Here is a 21,114-nt window from a genome sequence, read left to right as displayed (position 1 = left end):
GTGGTCGCAATCTCCCTGCCAGAATTAGCCTTTACCCAGCTCCAGCCGATTCCAGCACAGTTGCAGAGTTGGCTTTGTTAATTCCATCCTTATCTCGGGAGTTCTGCCAAACGTTCTGGTGGCCTGTAAATGCTGCATTCTTTCGTGTCCACTCTCAGTGGCACATCCTTCTCCCCAGGCTTTGTTGACCTCCTCGCGTCTGAGATCACTGAACCATGTCCAACACTAAGCCTTAGCAAGCCAATCCCACCGACATGTCATTTATCCTTCTAACACCTGCACATCAAGGGAAGACCTCATCACCCTCCACAACACCTGAGAGGAGGCTGCGGCCAGCTGGGGCTCGGCCTCTTCTCCCCGGCAACAACTGACAGGACAGGAGCAAATGGCCTCAAGCTGTGCCAGGGGAGGTTCAGGCTGGATATCAGGAACAACCGGCTCACTGGAAGGGCTGCCAAGCACTGGAACAGGCTGGCCGGGGAAGCGGCGGAGTCACCATCACTGGAAGCGTGCGGACGTGGCCGCTGGGGTCGCGTTTTGGTGGCGGGCCTGGCAGCGCCGGGTTAGCGGCTGGCCCCGACGGTCCCGGAGGTGTTTCCCAGCCCAAAGCTCCGCACCACTCGGCGCTCCCAGCGCCATCCCAGCGCCGTCCCGCCGCCGGCGCCCGCGCTCCGCCCTCCTCCCGCCGGGGGGCGGCGCCATGGCGTCATCGGCGCGCGCCCGCAGCGCCGCCCGCCCGCCCGGGAACATGTCGCCGCCGCTCTTCAGCCTGCCCGAGGCGCGGCTCCGCTTCACGGTGAGCCTCCCCCGCCTCCCTCCTGCCTCGCCTCCGTCCTTCCAGCCTTCCCTCCATCCCTGCCGCTCGGACCGGGCTACGGGACCCGGCCCTGCCTCGGCGCCTCCGGGCCCGCGGCCCGGCCGGGGCTGCTGCCGGGAGCGGCCCGGGCGCTCCTTTGTGGAGCGCTGAGCGCGGCCGAGGTGCGGCGGTGCGGGTGTGGGAGTGAGGGCGGGCTGCCGTGTACGCCGGCTCGGGGCATCAGTCTGCAGGGTAGCGAAAATTAATGTAAATGACAATGAAAGTGTAGCGTGCCTCCCGCAGCAAAGCGTCCGGGCGAGCAGCGCTCGCTGCCTCTGCTGAAGGATGCTTTTCCTTTCCCGGAGCTGGGGGGCTCCGTGTGTTCCCAGGCTTCTGGATCCCGGCGTTTGCCAGCCGGGTTGTCAGACAAGAGGATGGGATTTGCAGTGAAGTGCTCGAGGCACAAGCACTCGATCCATTAGAGCGATTTTGTAACAGGAAGTCGTAGATTTTAGACCATCAGAAGATAGAAGATAGCAGGAGTCGTGTGCTTTTAAACATCTTCTTAAACGCAGCATTGCAGGGATCCTATGCAAGTTTTCAGGTGATAGAAAATTGGGAGGAGGTGTTAACTCTCTTGAAGACAAGGAGAGGTTTTCAGACACACGATGTGATTCTTGGGGCTGTCTGTGCAGGGCCAGGAGCTGGACTCGATAACCCTTGTGGGTCCCTTCCGACTCCGAGTGGTCTCTGATCTGTGTCCCAAACCATCATAACCACCTGAAGTTGTGAGCGTTGCATGTGAGGCAATGACAGATACAGTGTTGGTCACAAGAGCGTGATCCTCTGTGTATCATTTAGAAATGCTGCTTCCACCACACTGTTAGCCCAGGTTTGAGGTGTGATGCTCTACTGGGCTCACGTGCCTAATTTCCCATGTCCTTGTTATTTGCCCTTCCTCTTAGAGAGTTCTCTCTGTAAGCTAGCATATGGTGTGTGGCAGAAGAATCCCTTAGTATTTCTGTCCACTGTCAGAGGAAGGAGGAAGATACTTTTAGTTTTGTGCTTTTCTTAGCTTTTCGTTCTTTGCATTTTGCTAGACATCCACCAGAGAGGCTCTGATTAACAAAAGCATCAAGCCATTGTTGAATGCGTTTAACCAGGTTCCTGGAAGGTAAGTAAAGGCCACTTGATTTTTTAAAAAGTACCTTTTTAGATAAGTTTTAGTAATCTTGTGCCTGAGGGTCATTACTAACTGAGGTGGAATGTTTGCATTTGCAGTGAAAATGAAAAGAAGTGTACCTTGGATCAAGCTTTTAGAGTTGTTGTAGAAGAAGAAATAGTAAGTATTATAAACTGCTGAAGCTTATCTCTTTTGAACCTCAAATTTCTATTAGCAGGCTAGTGTATTAATGTAACAACAACTTACTTTAGTGTAAGAAAACACTTTATTATAAACAGGAGCTATGTAATGGTGAGGCAATTGAGATTAAATACAGATGATTCAAAGAGATTGGTAGAATCTTGTATTTTACAGACATCACACTATGGTGAGAGTTGTTGTCTGAGCCTTTTCTAGCAGTTCTTTGTAATGCTTATGAAAGTCTGCTACATCTTAAAATTCTAATTCATAAGCATGCATTGTTCAATAACTGTACTTTAAGAGTGGGTGGAAAGGGTAGGTTTGGAGTAGATGTCAGAAAGAAATTCTTCACTGTGAGGGTGGTGAGGCACTGGAACAAGTTGTCCCAAAATGTTGTGGATGCCCCATCCCATGTGGAAGTGATCAAGGTCAGGTTGGATGGGGCTTTCAGCAACCTGGGCTAGTGAAAGGTGTCTCTGCCCCTGGCAGGGGGATTTGAACACTGAGATATTTTGGCCTTCTCAAATCAAAACTATTTTGTGATTTGTTACTTATGTAAGAAAGCTGCCTTGTCAGCTGAAAAGAATTATGAAAGCAGTCAAATAATGTATGATCAAATAATATTTGAATTAAGTCTGAATGTGGGATATTAATTTTCAGAGGTAAATGACTCTGTGCATTTGGGTCTTTAGTGGGTGGAAGCAGTCAGGAAAGGTTTCATTCTCAAGAAAAACTTACTACAGTTAACTGATAGGTCAGATTTCATAGATTGCTTTGAAAAGTTGAATATCAGTATTTGTTTTAAATATACCTACTTGGAAACAAGAATTTTAGTTTTGTAAGATACATTATGGTCAGATTGGAGAATTTCAACACTGTTTTCTTTGTTCAGATAAACAAAGCTCCATGTGAGAATCTCCTGGCAATTATTTCTCTTGCTATTAATGGAGTCACAGAAGGTGAGCACCTCTCTTTCAAATCTATTGGCAGTTTTAGGGACCATTTAGGGGAATTTTAAAATCTTGATTTATGTAAATCATCTGCTGTGGTTACCTTTGGTGATACATGGCTCTTATGCTAGTGGTTAAGCTTGGGTTTGGGTTAAATTTGGTTATATATGTGACATTTGTGTTGGAAATTTTTTTTTTTTGTTAATAAAGAAAGATGAATGGGTTTGGTTGTAGCATGATTAGCAGTTTCTTTGTCCAGCACTCTGAAATGATTAGAAGTTTCCCATCATAATTTCAGAGATGAGACTACTGAGGCAGAAAGGTAAAATTACTTGGCAGAGGCAGAAATAATATCTCCTGGGTATCTGTGCTCATCTCCTGTCAGTGTATGGCTGTTTTTTAGATACTTAAATCTGTTTCAGTGTAGGAACTCACCCCTGGTTGGGGTGAGCCGGAAAGGTGGAAAAGTCTCTCCTCCAACCCGTGTCTCCAAAGAAAGACTCAGTAGTCTTCAGCCATCCGGTCTCAAGGTAGTTTATTGTATGTTATCTAAAAGATTTTCCCTTGAACTGCTGCGGTCCATCCAGCAGCCAGGCAAAGGCACGCTCCGACACCCAGGGGGCTGGTGCCCTCTTTTATATCATATATTACATATTAGATGTTTATAGTTTTTCCCCAATGCCTATCACCTGTCTTGAACAGTGACTTTCTATTCTAAACCAATCTGTGAGTGCCAACATCACCAAGAACATGGAGGTTAGGAAGAAGAAGGAAAGAGGACAGGGCACACACAAATCCCTCCATCTTAGAACTTCTGACCCCCATGTACAAAACTCAGACCCCTCTGTACAAGGCCTAAAACCCCCCTGTACAGCACTCAAAAACTCTTCCTTTCACTTTGTGACTACTTCTACTATAATATCTAAACTTTTGTGATTTCTTGTTCTTCCTGCAAGGTTGGTAAATTGTTCCATGGATCAGGTTCAAAACCACAGGGGTCTGTGGCTGCATTCCAGGGTCTCAAATGCTTCTGATCTGGGCCCGGAACATCCAAGAGTGTCCAAGGGACATTCTGGGTTCCGACATTTCAGTAACAGATTGTGTCAGACATCAGTGTGCTGTTGTACTCTGAAGTGGCTTTTGCTCTCTTCCTTTTGTTTATTTGTTCACATTATTCATCAAAAATTGTTTGTTTTAGTAAGTACAGCTTACAAGCTGTATGTTTTATGAGCTGTAGAATAGCAAGAACTGTGCTATGAGGAATGCAGTCACTGCCTACAGAGCATGGGTGGATGGACTTGGAGCACGGTTTTAGTGGTGCTTGAAAAGGCTCTCAGACTTCATGGATGTGTGTAGTGGGACTAACTGTGGATATAGAAGTCTGAAAGAGTTCACTTTCAGTCTGCAGAAAGGTGTGACATTGTTTCAGATTTTGAGGTCATTAGAACAGAGATTTTTTTAAATATTTGTTTTATGTTAGTGCAAAGCTTTTGCAAATGTCTTTTGGGTATGTGTAGAAATAGCTTTAATGAAAGTTCACATTTTAGCCCAAGTTTTCTGTTAGGATTTGTAGGAACTGAGAAGAGCTTCTTTCTTCTACTTTTTTCATAAAATGTCCCTCAAGTGTAATGCATCTCTTTGTTTTGTATTTCAGTTCAAATTTGTTGAATAAAAAATTCCCTGTTCCTCATAGGTATTTGCACTGCATCAACTCCTTTTGTGCTTTTGGGGGATGTTCTGGATTGCCTCCCTTTGGATCAGTGTGACAAAATTTTCACTTTTGTGGAGAAAAATGTTGCTACGTGGAAATCGGTGGGTATTTTTGCAAAATGTTGCATAGTATGGCCAAAGCTTTTATCTACAAGCACCATTTTAATGAACAGAATTTAACTGGTTTTGTTCAGACAGAATTTAACTGTGTTTGTTAACTTTGTTTGACACATAAGTGTTAGGAGCTCCAGACACAGCACCTGAAAAGCATTCTTCTGTCTCAGTGTTTTCCTAATCTGGATTTTCTGACTAGAACCTCCTCCTGTAGTCATTCAGGCTGGATTGTTTCAGGTAACATTATAGGCCCTGATATATTCACAAACTGTTGTTTATTGTCAATTCCAGTATCTACCAATTTCTTCTTCCAGGTCACCAGTATTGTGAACACTGTAAATCTTTTGTGTGTGCTCTTTACTTATTTGTATAAATCATACATGGAGTAATAAAGGAAACGAGTGTAAAAATTAGTGCATTCCAAGAAAAAAAAAGTGGATGGTGTTCTTACAGTTCATTGTCACACATGTTTTTTTCTTTATGAAGGCTGGATGTAAAAGTGTTTAATGCTTTCTTGGAATTTGTGGGATTTGCCTTTTCATGAAACCTGCCTGTTACGTAAGGGAATACTCAAATTTAGAGTTATCTGTAGGAGTGACTCATAATTACTCCTGTCTTGTGATTGGATTAAATCTGCTCAAGAAGGTTTTATGATCTCTTAATGTTCTAAATACCTTTACTCTGTTGCAGAACACATTTTACTCTGCAGGGAAAAATTACTTGCTGCGCATGTGCAATGGTGAGTGGTAGTTTTTCAGGGAGGGGGAAATAGTATTAAAGAACTTCCTATCTCAGCAAATGAAAACTAGCTTAATAATTTGATTTAAATTCAGATGTGTTCAGTAAGTAATAAAAGTTGCATCACTCTGAACAGATACGTATTCTTGCTTTTAATGTAAAAGTCATTCAGGCCTCAGGGAACTCTCTTCATCAGCTGACATCATTTTAGAAGAATATCATTACTCAGCAATAACAGTGCCTGTATCCAAGGCTATATTTGAGTAGGATTCATTCAAATTTATTTTTATTGGGGTTGAAGGTGTTAGGAGAATTGGCAGAATGCATTTGGAATATGTCTGGTCAGAGAGAGTCGCTGGCATTCGAGTGTACAATTATGAGCTTCCTTTCATTAGCTCTGTAGGTCATGTAATTAGCAAGTCTTGGATTCTGTTACATGAGGAATGAAAAGAGGGATAAATACTAATATCCTTTACTTTTTACAATATTTAGATCTCCTAAGAAGATTATCTAAGTCACAAAACACAGTCTTTTGTGGAAGAATTCAGCTGTTCTTGGCTAGGTTATTTCCACTTTCAGAAAAGTCAGGTGAGATTTTTTGCATTTCATCACACTTTACATCAAGACTAAATAAGCTGAACCTTTAAAGTCTATGATTGTTGCAGACCAAATCCAGTTGGACCAAATCACTTTGCCACTTGCATCCTAGTTCTTGTGTCTGTCTGTGACACTGACTTTTATTTGCTTTGATTTCAAATGTAAGTTTTGAATGCTCTGAGAATTGAGTATCAGTATTTCATAAACAGACTTGGGAACTTCACAGCTTTTAAGACTTTATCTTTGTTTTTCACAGGGCTTAACCTACAGAGTCAGTTTAACCTGGAAAATGTCACTGTTTTCAATACCAATGAACATGAGAGCACTCTGGGACAGAAGGTGAAAGTTCTTATGTCATTTTTCACTGATTCTGCAGTAAACGTGTGAGATTGTTTGCACAAAAAGTGTTTGAGATTGTTGGTTCATCATTTGGTTGTCCCTCTGCCAGACCAAGCTGTTGTTTTGGGATTAGGCATGTTACCTGGAACATTAAACTGTGCACTCTGAGGGGGAGAAAGATGGGTTTGATTATGAGGAATGAGCACTGTCACTTACTGTGCAAAGTTTTCCCCACAGTAATGCAGAGGACAGAGCTGTCTCCATCTTTTTTCAGGAGAAGTGAGGCTACCATTACATTAAGACAGAAATTTGTTGCACATATTACAGTAATAATAGAGAGATAAGATAGTTGTTATTACAGTAAAAATAGAGAGATAATAAGAGATCTTTTGAGTTACCAGCTTAAGTTTTCTGATCTGATATATAATTGAATGTTTACAGTAAACAACACCGTGAGAGCTCTGTGCAAACTGTAGTGGCATATGTATAAATCTTAGATCATTTTTTCCTATTTAGCACACCGAGGAGAGGGAAGAAGGAATGGACGTGGAAGAAGGCGAAATGGGAGATGATGAAGCACCAACAAGTTGGTGAGCTGACAGAAATTTAAAAGCTGAAGCAAAGCTTTGTAAAGTGAAAGGAAAAAAAGCTGTTGGGGAAGTATCTTCAGATGTTGCGGTCCAAATTCTCCTCATCTTCTGCCCTCTGAAGATTAGATATATCTAATCAGTGAAGACTCCTGGAAGTGTCTTAATTGTTTAAGTTGCCTGAAAGACAGAAATGTACAGATCTGAAAAGAACCACTCTGGTTTTGACAGTTTTACAAATTCACTTCACAAAACTTGTGATAAGATGTATTCAGGGATTTTGAGTATATGCTTATGGAGGAAAAAGCTGTGTTCCCCTTGATGCTACAGATAGTGAAAAACTAAGATTCCTTTTGTGTACCATTTTTGCTTTTATGGTGAGAAAGTAACAATAGACTGAATGGAAAACTCTTACAAGGACAAATTTTGAGTTACAGATTTCTCTGTGACGGTTCACTACTGACTCACTAATTTACTTCCAAAGTGAATAATGTTTTCTGGGGTTGTACATTCTTGAGTGAACTTGCATATAATATATTGCTTTTCAATATGTTTTTTTTTATTCATTATTTCTTCCACAGTTCCATTCCAATAGATTATAACCTGTATAGAAAATTCTGGTCGCTTCAAGATTATTTTAGAAATCCTGTGCAGTGCTATGAGAAGGTGTCATGGAAGACATTTCTTAAGGTAATCTGAGCTCATGCTTTCAACCATTCAGCCTAAGTAAAGGTCATTGTTTACACGAGTAGCAGTGACAGCATAAGCATGGAACAGTTCAAAGGCTCAGGCTGCTGGAAAATTACAGTGCATGAGGAAATGCATTTTTGTTTTTGTCTGAAGTGAGCCTTTTTCTATAAATTAATGTATTATGTTAAAATGTACAGTAAACCCCCTAATGTATGTCAATATCAGAAATACTTCATATGTTGCCAGAAGTACCTATTTTGTGGTTGATCAGCTGCAAAAAGCAGAAATTTTGGGTTTGGGTGGTTTTTTTTACCCTGAGAAGATAATTAGCTTTTTCTAGTCCTTGCTGTTTTTTTGAGTAGCCATATTGATGCCAGTGGAATCCTAAAGATTGCTGGTTTCTAACGAAGCAAATCTCTTTGTAGAAGCAATGACTTGAATGTCCCCTTCAGCCAGCTGTTTCAGTTTAGCTTAGTCTGAATATTGATGAGGATTTATTGCTAAGGTACTGTTTCTTCAAAATTTGTCACACAGTATTTCTTTAATTCAGAGAAACTTAGTTATTTTTTAATCTTGATTCTCTGTGTTCTGGTAATAAGATGTGACATCTGCTCAGACATCCTAATATAAATCTAATTTATGACATCTACTAATGGAGTCCAAAAAAAAAAAAAATTCACACAAAAAACCACCACAGGTGCAGTTCAGAAACTGATCAAGGCCAGACTTAAGTCTTTCAGATGAAATTTTTTACTGTATCACTGTCATCATGTGAACCTTTTTTCTTCTTGATATTTAAACAAAAAACCACTGTTCACAACCCAAAATGCTGTTTTTCTTAGCATACTTTAAATATTCTGTATGATTAAATGTTCTGACATGATAATGCTTTCACTTCATTTGTAGTGTTCAGAGAGGTCCTACACATCGGTAACAAATGGATTGTTTCAATGCGCTGACAGCAGATTTACCAAGTATTTTACTTACTTGGCTTTCAGTCTACAAAGGTTCAGTATTGTTTTCATATTTTGTTCTGTTTTATAGTACTCAGAAGAAGTTTTGGCTGTTTTCAAAAGTTACAAGTTGGATGACACCCAGGCTTCCCGAAAAAAGCTGGAAGAATTAAAAACAGGAGGAGAACATGTATATTTTGCAAAGTTCCTAACTAGTGAAAAGGTATGTGTTTTCCCTTTCAGAATCCCGTGCTAATTAAGGTTGGAAGGAACTTATGTCTGGTTTAGCCTCCCAGCTCAAAGCTCTCAGCTGGAGCAGTTGATCAGCACTATGTCCAGTTGAGACTCCCCAGTTTCTCTGGGTATCCCATTACACTGTTTGGCTACTTTATTTTGATAGATTTATTCTATTCCATTTTCTATTTTATTCTTTGTGGGTTGCCTCTTAATTAATGACTTGGGGGCTTCTATTTCTGGAATAAAAGTCTTCAGTAACGCTGCCATTTGTTTATTGGATTTCATTTCTAATGTTGCCTTTACAAAGATAAGTTAAAAGAGAGTAAATATTTAAAGATCTGTTGTTTTTTTATTGTTGTTTAGCTGATGGATTTACAGCTGAGTGACAGTAACTTCCGTCGTCACATCTTGTTGCAGTACCTAATACTATTTCAGTATCTAAAGGGACAAGTCAAATTTAAAAGGTAATGTGAAAATATTTTGTGTTTTGGGGATGAGGAATTAGGAACTTGGAGATAAACCAAAGAATTTTAAAGTAGTTTGCCTACTTATTCTGAAGTTGAGGAACTTGGAACCTTGATTGGTAATTACAGGGTGTGGCTGAAGTTATTTTACAGCAGGAGAGCAGAGGTCTCATTCATTTCGCTGTTCCTCTGCCTGATTCTTTGCCCTCCCATGCTCTAGTGTTGATTGGCCTTGCTCAAACTTGTGCCATTTACTATACAGGCAAAAACACAATCTGCTCATCTTTGCAGAGTAAGTTTTCTGCCAAGTTGATGAGTTGTGGGGTCTCAGAGAAGTAGAGCCCATTAAAACGTGCTTACAGTGAGTGCCAGCCATGAAAGGGAAGGAGACTCTCCTTGGCAGCACCAAGTTGTTAAGACCAGTGCAAGGTACTTGTGTGTGGCATCATTTTGAATCTATATTGACTCTGCAGGGTGGCATTGGTTACTGATTTGTTTTTTCTTCATGTACTGCAGAACTCTGTCTCAAATGGGAAGAAATAGCAATGGTGATAGTTGCTTTTGTAAATTCATGGGATAGAACCAAACCCCATCTGTTCCTAGTCTCTAGCATTATTCTGTAGAAAAACCCATCTCTCTCATTTCCTGTGCCCTGGGCCATATGTGCACATAACAATTAACATTCTTAACAAGGCAGCTGTCTCTCACCTGCTATATATCGCTTTTTGTAAACAGCTCTCAAAGAGCTTTGTAAACTAGGATCATTATCCTAATTCTACAGATTATTTATCAAGGCAGTCTTGTGGCTGAGAAGGAATGGAATTCAGGTCTTCTGAATTCCAGCTCAGTCCTTTTGAGGTGGCAGTCATCATTTCAATGTCAATGCATTAAAATATTCATTATAAACAGTCACTTATTGGTGGTCAAGGATGGCATGAGATACAAATGGTGTAATATAACACTTGGTGAGGGTTTTTGAGGCAAATCTTATTATTGTGCCCATTTGCTGTGTTTTGGGTCCAGTATCAGGGGGTGATCTTGACTCACTCAAATGGGTTTCCTATTGGGTGAATCTACACCTTGAAAGTATAGTCCCCAGATACATCTAATTAATGCCACAAACTAATAAATGGTCAGTCCCTGGGGCCAGAGCAGATCACATTCAAAGCATTTTCGTCAGATCCCTTCTAAGACCCCTCAGAAGGTATGTAGTATAAATTATGTGTCCTCAGCACACTTTCTGATGTGTTGTTGTTGTTTTGTTTTTTTTTTTTCAATTGCAGTTCCAACTATGTTCTAACAGATGAACAGTCTCTTTGGATTGAAGACACTACAAAAGCAGTCTACCAGGTTGGTACAGTATCTACTCATAAAAATTACATGAAAGAATATTAAGCATGTAATATTGTATCTACCACCTTTGAAGCAGTAACCACCATTTTCTCTGGAGTTCTTTTCCTACGTGTTCTGCAACAGATACAATGCAAAAAGTTCACCTTTTTTCTCCCATTCATAGCTTCTCTCAGAAAATCCTCCAGATGGGGAAAGATTCTCAAAAATGGTAGAGGTGAGTATTTTGATGCCTGCCTGAACAAAGTCTATATAGCACATAAGAAAAACAGTTTCAGCTTAAACTAGCTTTTGGAATGCAGCTGTTATATCTGAGAAAACTTTTACCTCATCCTAGTAAAAAATGGTCTTATAATGTCTTTTTATTTGGTAGTCATATTTTATCCCATGTTTTCATTAATACTCTTTTCTTCCTTCTTTGGGGGAGAAACTGAGATATGCCTGTATGTGCATGTGTACACAGAGGATGATGGGTTATTGGAAAGCAAAAAATACTTAAAAGGTTTTGCAGATAGGAGTCCTGTGCCCAAAGACATGGAAATGAAATACAAGTGAAATCAATTAAAACCCAAGAAGTTGTCTTTTTGCTTTTCCTTTTTTCCTTTACTTTGACCGCATCTATTTTCTTGTCTAGACCAGGGGAAATAAATCTTTTCCCACAGTTTTTGAAGAGAGGAGTTACACTATTTTTGAATAAATTAAACCAGTTGCCTAAGATTATACTGATGAGCTTCAAGATAGTAACTGAAACACACAGCCTAGAACAAAGTTTTCCCCTTAATTTTAATAGCTCCGTTTAAAACTTTGGGGTCAACTCTGAAAGTGCTTATGACCCTAATAATGTGCAATGCTTCCTGCCTTTCTACAGCATATATTAAATACTGAAGAAAACTGGAACTCTTGGAAAAATGAGGGCTGCCCAAGCTTTGTGAAAGAAAGGTAACTGTGTTATGAAACAGAAGCTTTCTGCTGCTTGTTTGAAGTGGTGGTTCCACTTCAGAATCTGGTACCCATGGTGTATATGAGCATTAACCACTCACATAACTTGGAGATGCTTACAGTTGCCTGTCCCTTCGGTGAGTGCAGGCTCTTAGATTTCTGCCAAAAGTCGTAAGGCTTGCAGTGTGTCAGGGAAGAGGTGGTTATAGGTGTGTATGCTCTCAGGAGAGCATTCTTCGTTGACTCAGGGCAATATTTTGTGTTGCTGAGGATCCAGTGGTCCTGGAGACTGGAGCAGGTCATCCCCTGCTTTCAGCAGACCCTAGGTTGAAGTGGTTAGTGCCTGACTTTTCTATATATCCCTTTGCATTGCCTCTAATGAAGCCTTTGGCATTATGGCTTTGGCAGGGCAGCATACCTGGAGTTGGTGTAACAGTTCTCTTATGCAATTTATTTATTAATTTGCCACTTGACGGTGATCACTTACCTTAAAGGAAATGACAATTTGATGGCTTTCACCACTGAAAGTTTCCTGTGTTACTAACTAGTGGCAAAACTTGACCTTTGACTCCATGTGTCTACTTGACTATTTTGAGGGGATGACCAAACATTTGAATTCCATCCTTCCTCATTGTATACACAGACTGTGGCCTCTTTGTGGTAAGGAGCATCTGGGTCATTATATCTTTGGAGATTCTCTTTTATTGGACAGATGAGGTGCAGCCACCTCTTTATGACTTAAGCTGTTTGTAAATAAAAGGAAGGGGGGATGTTAGAAGAGAGAAATTACTGTTGCAGTGGGATTGTGGGGAAGTACAAGTATGAAATTTGACTTTTATAAATATTCTGTCTCCTTTAGATCTCATCCAGAGTTTCAGCTTGGGTAGGTCTTGCCCTAACCTCAGTGCTCTGGGATCTCCATTCTCTAATCCCATGAAATCAGGTGCAGCTGGGGAAAGAGACCTTGCAACCATGATCCCAGCAGCAGGGTAGATCACATCCTGCTGGCACAATTGTGATTTACTTCCTTCTCTTTAGTGGGACTCTGGTAGACCTTTACATTTTTGTGTGAACTAATTTTGGTGTCTGGCAGAATCCTTTATCTCTACTTTGCCTTCTCTCTCCTTTTCCCTACTGCCTTCTTCCACCCTTAGACTCACTGTCCCTCAGTCCTTTCATTATGATTTAACTTGGCACCATCTCAAGGTGAAAGGTGAAGGTGAAATAGCTTTTTTTGTTCTTGAGATGTTACTGGTTTGATACTAAAGAGCATCTTTTTTTTTTTCTTTTCTTTAGACCTCCTGATTCTAAGCCGATGAGACCTGCGAGGAAGAGGCCAGCTCCAGAGGACTTCTTAGGAAAAGGATCAAACAAAAAAATCCTTATGGGGAAGTATGTTGGGTTCTCTTTCCTTTACAGAATTTTTGGGTTTGGGTTGGTTAGTTGGTTTGGAGGGTTGTTGTGTTTGGGTTTTTTTTTCCCCACTGTTTTTTCTGTACCGCAATTTTCAAACATCCTTTATTTGGAACTGCCGAAGAACAGCCAAAGGATATATCATTCTTATTAAACTTGCAGTAGGCTTTTTTCCCTTATAACCATCTTTTGCAGATCCCTTTAAAACAGTCCATAAGTGTGGCATGGTAGAATGATGAACATAAACAATGTGTGTTTATGCTTTTCTTTTCAGTGAGGAACTGACCCGCCTTTGGAATTTATGTCCTGATAACATGGAAGCCTGTAAATCTGAGAGTAGGTAGGTAGAAAACGAGTGTGTCATTGTCTAAAGCTAACTAATCAGCACTCTCTAATTAGAGAGTTACAAAATTGGCATAAGGAAGATGTACAAGATGACCTTAGGAGGTGTGCATTTCACAGCTTGGGGGAAGGTGGTTGTATGAATCTTTGCCTTGAAATCTCTTTACAGTTTTCCTCACTACTTTGAGTAATTTTCATTGCTTACTAAAGTAGAATCATTGCTTACTAAAGCTGAAAACCAGATGAAAACTCCTATTTTGTAGAACATGATTGTATAATTAATTACCTTATATAATGAAGGAGGATTGCCAAGTCTCGCTCTGATGAAGTTAGCATCTGATGAAATTACTTGGCTATGATTTTCAAGCAGGCCTGTGCTTTAAACAATGCTAGATAAGAGGAAATTGGCTACCAGGCATTGTTCCAGCACATACCATGTCTGTTTGTGGGGCAGATGCAGAAAAATGCAATTATTGGTTGTCCCTTATGCTTGCACAATTGTAGGAAATGCTTAAAATGTACTCTGCTACACAACTTTCTTTGTTACAGATACCAAAATCTCTTTAACTGTGCAGACATGATAAAGAGTAAGAAAATTTGGAAAAGGAATGGGACAGTTCCCAAAGAGAACTCTGCTGGTAGTGGCTGTTAAGTCTGGTTGCCTGGTGAGAGGTGCTAGTTGTGCAGATATCCTGGGTGGAGGAATTGCTTTTCTAGAGGTTCAGAGCTTTGCAGAGGAAGTGCCCTCTTTTCTTGTGAGGCTGGGAAGTACAGGAAGGCCTTTGACACGATACTTGCCTTTACTAGGCCAAGGGATGAAGGAGGAGTTGTGTTTGGGACCAAAGCTTTTGGTTCCCTGTGTATGATTGTATTGTGCTGCAATGTCTTTAAATAAAAATAAAATAAATAAGGCCTTTAACAAATGGAGATAAACAAAGAAAATGCATGCCGTGGTAAACAGGAAATAGATCCCACGGCATCCGGATTCAGTTGCAAGGTTTTGTTATGGGCTTTGTGATCACACATGGTCAAGTGAGTGTAGCTTTTTGCTTTGGTTCTTCACGTCTCCACTCAAATGGGTTAATACTTCCTTAGCTGTCCCCTTTTTAGATGGCTGTTCTGGGGATAATACGGCAGGACTCAGATGGGTTTTCAAGGTGCTGGCTTTTTTCCAGTAGTCAGTGATGGTGCATGGGGCACTGCTGCCGTGGGCAAAATTCCTTTTTCAAAACAGAATTGAAGTGAATTTATAGACCAGTGTGCTTCACCCCCTGCTCTAGCGTTTTACTAGACTCCCTTGCAGAAGCAGGTTGTGTCTCTGTCAGCATTAGGTAGAAGAAATACATATCATTACGAGCTTGCTTTGCACCACTGAGAGTCTTGGCTCTCAGTAACCTCCAGCTCTCACACAATCTGTGTTTCTTGGGTAGAGTCTTCTCAGCAGCAAACCATCCTGATGGCGTGAAATTTTGTTTCTGTTCTGTTTTTAGGTCAGGGTTCCTTTTGTGCTGCTTTGAGTACCTGTCAGAACCAACCACAAGTGGTTCCAAGAGCAGATGGAACTGAGGTGGGGGGTAGCAGGAACAGCCATGTTTTGATGCTGTCAAATGGCACAAAACTAGCAACCATTTTAGACTTTTTTCTGAGTGCTTGTGAGCTGTGCAAATGCTGTTGACAGATGTTGATGCCACCTCTTGGTGTGGCAGGAGGTTTAAATGTGTATAATAGGCAGGCAACTGCTGGCACACTCTAGTGGTTATGCAATAAATAATTTTATAGCAACATGTATCAAACAGTTTCTTTGCTTATTTAAAATTGTTAAATTTGATTGGGTTGGTTTGAGGTTTGTTTTTTTCTCTTCAGTGGATGAGCTTGAGATTTGTCTGAAGGGACAAAGATTGTCTATTTTAGAGACGTTTGTGAAGCATATTAAGCTCCTTGTTTTATTTTTTTAGGGAATATATGCCAACACTGGAGGAATTTTTTGAGGAAGCTATTGAGCAAGCAGACCCTGAAAACATGGTTGAAAATAAGTATAAGTATGTCCATCTTTGCTGTGTTTCACTTGATTTTAATCTGTTTCATGTTTGGATTTTTAAAGAAAACAGACTGTTCTCGGCATTACTAGTATCTGTGTAGGACTCCAGAAACGTACAAAAACTGTTCAGAGTTGGACAGAATTATATTACTAAATGTCTCAAATCTTTCTCTGTGTTTTTATAGATGCCAGACTTTACTAATCAAACTTGTGTTTTATTGTAGGGCTGTGAACAATTCTAACTATGGCTGGAGAGCACTGAGACTTCTGGCACGCAGAAGTCCCCACTTCTTCCAGCCAACAAACCAACAATTCAAGAGTTTACCTGAATATCTAGAAAACATGGTAATCAAATTAGCCAAGGAGCTGCCTGTAAGTAATATTATCTTATAATAATAAACGCTGAATTAATTCACTTTCTGCTTGTCCCTCTGCAGTCCATTTGGTACATGGGGACAGAAGGGGCAAAAAAAAAAAAAAGCCAGGAAAAAAGTTTGTACACTAAAGTAAAAATTACAAATAAAATTAGTCAAATCTCTGAAGACCCCAGTAACAATAAACTGAGTAACATTGATTAACCTAGTAACTGTTGAGCCCTGCCTTATACTCTGTGAAAGAAAACAGGTAGGCAGGAGTATATATTCATATGTGTTTGTGTGTGAATATGTATATATATTAACCCAGCTGCTTGGGTTCCATTTTGCAGTGCAGACCAATTTTATGGAAGGTATAAGCCAGAATCATGGCTCATGAATATACAGGGATGACAGGAAAAGAGGCAGCATGTGGATGTGAAGGTGCTGTGCTGTTAGCAGAGCTTTACAGCAAGGTTTGCCAGAGTTCTTCTATCAGCTCCCTGACTTCCAAAATATGCAGAACAAGAATAAACCTTTGTGGAGCTGTAAAATTAAGGCCTTAACCCTTTGCTTGGTCAGCAGTACAAATTTGAGTCTGGGGAGAGCCTTTCAGATAGCTTTATACACGGTGACAAGAGAGACTGCCAGTGGGGAAGAGGCCCTTTCTACACCTCTGCCTTAGCACACAACCCAGCAATGTCTTGCAGATACAAACCCCTGCATCTCTACTGAGACCTTCCTTTTGTGTAATGGGAGGTCGAAAGGTTGGAGTTTAATATATGGCTGTTTTGTTTGTCCAGCCATCAGAGTTGACTGTATGCTAATTGCAAGTTTAGAAAAAATGTGGGGATTTGAATTTGTTGAGTATATTAAGGTATGGCTGTGTGCAGTATTCCTGATGGTACTACTGTCATGTGCCAGATGCTGTGGCAAGAAACAACTGTGTACCTAGGGCCTGTGGCTGAAATGTAGAAAAAGATGAAATGTTTTGTTTGATCAGTAGCTAAATGAGGGAGTGAAAAGTTTGTTGTTTGTATACTTGTTTGCCACCTTCCAGAAGTCTAAAAGTCCATAAACTTTGGGGAATTCCCAAGTGTGGAATAAAATTAGAGAATAACAATAATTATTATTTTTTTAAAAAATGTTCATTGATAGTGATTTTAAATTTGGTTGGCTGGGTTTTTTTTTTTTTAAGCAAGTGATTAAAGCTCACTATGGAATGCTTAGTTGTTGTTACTATGAAAAGGAATCCTATTATGTCAGTGGATGCTTTTATGAGGTTTAGTTAGTAATATGTTTTATTAGAACTTACTGGTGTTTAGGAGACTGGGGGATTTTCAGTTCTCATGTGGGATTGTGTCAGGCTTTCCATTCTAACACACATTCCAGAGACAAGTACAGAGCTGTAGAATTTCTCTTTGAACACAAAATTCATCCAGTGATGTTTAGTTCTTTCATTGTAGCCTCCTTCTGAAGAAATAAAAACAGGTGAAGATGACGATGAGGAAGATAATGATGCTTTATTAAAGGAAAACAATGAAAGTAAGATTTGCATATTCTCCATCTTTTCAGTTTTTCTCTTGATGTGTGTTGCAGTATCTGTATTTTAACATAGTTTCCACTGAGGGCCATCCTGCTTACCCCAGAGCATTCACACCAAAAAGCGCAGCCTTTTGGGACACGGGGCACCAGGAGCAGCCTCCCAGTGTCCCGGCCTGCAATGCTGGAAGCATCCAACCTGTTGTATTAGCACTTTCACTAGGAGCCTCTTCACCTTTTCTGCTATGTGGCCGATGTTGCCAGTGTCACTAGGTGTTCATGGCTGAAATGTCAGCTGTGTAAAAGCCCATGTGAGTGCTCCTCACCCACTTTCCTGTTCTTCCACTTTCTCTGCCCTTTAAGCACTGGGATAGCCCCTCCTGGGGTGGTAGTTGTGGGATTTTCTAAAATGGGCATATTCCAACTCTGAGATCTTTACTTTTCTACTTTACTATTTCTTCATTTAAAATACCTGATAGGCAAAAGTTTCTCTGGGAGAAGAGCAACCTTCCTGACAAACATCATCTCACTCATTTTTCTCCACAATCCATGTGTGTTTGTTTCTTGTCTGAAATCCTGGCATGTCCTTCTCCTAGGTGTCCTTCCCCATCTCCTTTGTGTGTGAATCTGCCCTCTTTCGTCCTCATTCATGCCTTCATCTCAAAGCACCTTTTCCCTTGTGTGTTGTAACCCTGTGTGCCAACTCCTGGATCCAGCATGAGCAGATGGGATATGCAGGGCATGGGAGCCAAACACTGGGTACCTGTGGCAGCTTTGTTGCAAGCTTTTTTCTGTCAGTGGAAAGCCACCTGTGCGTCTCTGTGAATCTCTCTCATGTTGCCCTTTTCCATCCAGCACTTGACCTTCTCCACAGTCTGCTTTGCAATAGTCGAGAAGTTCCTTCCTCTTCAGCTTAAGGCTAATTCACACAGCCTTTGTGGTGTCACTGTGTGGGATTTACATCTTTGAATCTTAGAGCAATGCTGGCAGAGCTGTGGTCTGCTGTGCTTAGACATAAGGAAAGTGATCTGAGGGCTTTTATTGTTTTGTTGTTCTGCATCTTTTGTCCTTTCCCTCTATATGACTTTACTTCAGATAAATGAGTGTGACTGATAAGCGCTGGAGAGACTTGAAACTTCTACTCCATGTCAACTGTCTCTTCAGATGGCACAAAAAGAGACTGATTTTTAATAAGAGATTATTTTTTAATAAAATATATTTTATTAGAAATAGGAATATGATTAATTTCTCTATGTAATTCAATCTTTGGTGTTTCTTTCTTTAAAATTGTGAAATAAACATGGGTAGTAAGCCATAGATAAGCTATGAATGTGCAAACCCATCTGTAATCACTACAGCACTTCGCTTCTTACCAGAGCCTAGTGTTCCATGGTTTTTATGTCAATGCCAGAACAACAGAAAATTCCTTAAAGTACTAACTACACATGAAATTTACTGTCACAGCCCTGTTGCCAATAGGAACATGAGAAAAAATGGAATTAAACTGTATTTGTTTGTTTGAGTTTGTTTACCTGGGTTGACTTTGAGTAAGGTGACTAAAAAGTTCTAAAACACAGCTAAATGTTAAAGATCACTCTGTATTTTAATGTTATAATTGACTTGTGTTGAAACTCTAGTCTGCCTGTCAAAATCCTTGTTTTCATTTGGAGGAGGCAGTTCTGATATATTTAAAACTTTAGCACTTCTCTCAGTATAATAGGAGATAATATAAAAAGCAAGATTTTCCTTATTATGGGCATTAAGGGACATTGCTCTTGAAACCCAGGTAAACATCTGCTCTTGGAGCTCATATAGGTTTGGAAAGCTGCAGGAAATGTGTAAGTCAGTCTGTCAGTAGATAAACAGAAGATTTAAAATGGGGCAGATCGGGGATGATTAATTTGCAGTGTCTGGAGATGTTCCGTTTGTCTCACTGATTCCTTCTCTGTTTTCTCCAGGCCCAGAGGTGCAACGGGACAAAGCCATGACCGGCGAGCAGATCGAGTCCTTTGCGAATAGGCTGGGGGAGCAGTGGAAGGCCTTGGCCCCCTACTTGGAGATGAAGGAATCTGATATCCGGCAGATTGAGCTGGACAGCGAGGACGTGAAGATGAGAGCAAAGCAGCTGCTGGTGGCCTGGCAGGATCAGGAGGGCACTCACGCCACCCCCGAGAACCTGATCACGTCGCTGACCAAAGCTGGGCTCGGGGACCTGGCCGAAAGCCTCACCAACGACACCGAAGGCAGCAGCTAACTCGCTTCAGATGCCAACTGACTTGGGGCTGGGGGTGTTGGTAATTGTGACTCTTCTGGTGCTTGCCATTGATAATTGTTACTTTTGTTGCTAGGTAACAGATTTTTGATAGGTATTTTTTGTTCAGTAAAGGATATAAAGCTTTTTAATATTGCTGTTGGATTGTCCAGATTGTCTGAGAAAAGGAGTAGTTGCCCTGGCCTGGAACTAGGAAACTTCATCTTTGGTGGTAGAACATGAAGGGGAGGATGGAGAGTCCTGGCAGCTTTTGGGGCAGGCTGTGGGACAGTTTGGCACCAGCAGAACTCGGGTTGCTCCCACTGGACAGAGAATTGGCAAGCTCATTCCTCACAGCAGGGAAGGACTGTGTGTGAAGGACTTTGGAGTCACCCTTTGGGGTGATGGGAGCTGAGGACTGTCAAAACCTACCTGGTAGAGGTAAAATAAGAGGGTTGTGATGGTGCTCCAAGGCACAGCACTGACTTCCAGGGACGAAGTGCTGTCCTGCTCTCCCACTGAAGCACTGGTTCAGTCAATGATCATGGGATTTCTGTGCTGGTTTTTGTTAGTGATTATTTTTAGCGTCTCATTCTTTCGCTGTGTTGGAACACCCCTGAGTACTGGTAAACAAAGAATTTTTTTTTTCACAGGTTACTGTGAAGGTTTCATTTTAAGGCCATGGTTGGCTGTAGATCGGTACAAGCTGTTTTTCCCTCAAAATGTGAGAGATTTTTGTTGTGGTAAGTGGCAGCTGGCTACAGCTTGTTCTGTGGCTAGTTTGTGTAGTGTTTCTGTCACTGAACACTTCTCTGTATTTCTTCAGCTATTCACTCATAGCTGTGAATTCCATCATGATTAGCTACCATGTCAAAGGAGAGTTCCTGACTGCAGAACCATTGATAAGCTCTTGAGTTTTGTGTCTGCTGTCCCACTTTGGCCTTAAATGTGATTAGGAATTTGATTAGGGTGCTTCAGGGAAGGTTGGTAGGGGCAGAGATACAGGAAAATTATTGGAACTAACAGCCCAGGTCTTAGCTCCTGCTGCATGTAGGGGCTGGTAGAAGGTATGAACTTCAACAGTTTCAACTGGTTAAGGGACTTGAGCATATTGTGAGTGGAGCTGTGCAGGTGTGACTGAGGATGACCGCTGGTGGATGTAGTTCCACAAAGCAGCAACCAGGCACTGGCACCATCCCTCCCTCCCCTGTAACAGGATGCAGAACAAGAATTTAACCCTGGAGGTGTTTCTGTGGGGCCTGCAGGAACAGAGCCAGTACTGCCTTGGGGGCTTCCTTAATGGGCAGAACTTGCCTTGAGGCATCGTGCCACTTAAAATACAGCCCCA

At 41.1% G+C, this 21,114-nt stretch overlaps 1 protein-coding gene across 4 annotated transcripts; it reads left to right on the top strand.

The window, feature by feature from the left end:
- Window positions 1-700: 700 nt before the first annotated feature.
- THOC1 (THO complex subunit 1) lies at window positions 701-19,922 on the top strand. 4 transcript variants are annotated; one of them, XM_068191112.1, is made up of 22 exons: window positions 701-796; window positions 1,897-1,970; window positions 2,078-2,138; window positions 3,052-3,118; window positions 4,803-4,921; window positions 5,624-5,672; window positions 6,164-6,259; window positions 6,525-6,607; window positions 7,124-7,197; window positions 7,776-7,884; window positions 8,929-9,060; window positions 9,438-9,538; window positions 10,822-10,888; window positions 11,055-11,105; window positions 11,757-11,827; window positions 12,687-12,710; window positions 13,124-13,219; window positions 13,515-13,580; window positions 15,538-15,621; window positions 15,845-15,992; window positions 17,440-17,518; window positions 19,474-19,922. In XM_068191112.1, the coding sequence occupies exons 1-22, from the start codon at window positions 701-703 to the stop codon at window positions 19,767-19,769; spliced, it is 2,043 nt and encodes a 680-aa protein (XP_068047213.1). In that variant the 3' UTR covers window positions 19,770-19,922. The 4 variants fall into 4 exon arrangements, with proteins under 4 accessions (XP_068047213.1, XP_068047228.1, XP_068047221.1 ...); XM_068191127.1 differs by lacking the exon at window positions 11,055-11,105; XM_068191120.1 differs by lacking the exon at window positions 12,687-12,710.
- The last annotated feature ends 1,192 nt before the right edge of the window (window positions 19,923-21,114 follow it).

The sequence above is a fragment of the Anomalospiza imberbis genome, chromosome 1 (genome assembly GCF_031753505.1).
Source record: "Anomalospiza imberbis isolate Cuckoo-Finch-1a 21T00152 chromosome 1, ASM3175350v1, whole genome shotgun sequence".
NCBI lineage: Eukaryota > Metazoa > Chordata > Aves > Passeriformes > Viduidae > Anomalospiza > Anomalospiza imberbis.
This window is presented reverse-complemented; position numbering and strand designations above follow the sequence as displayed.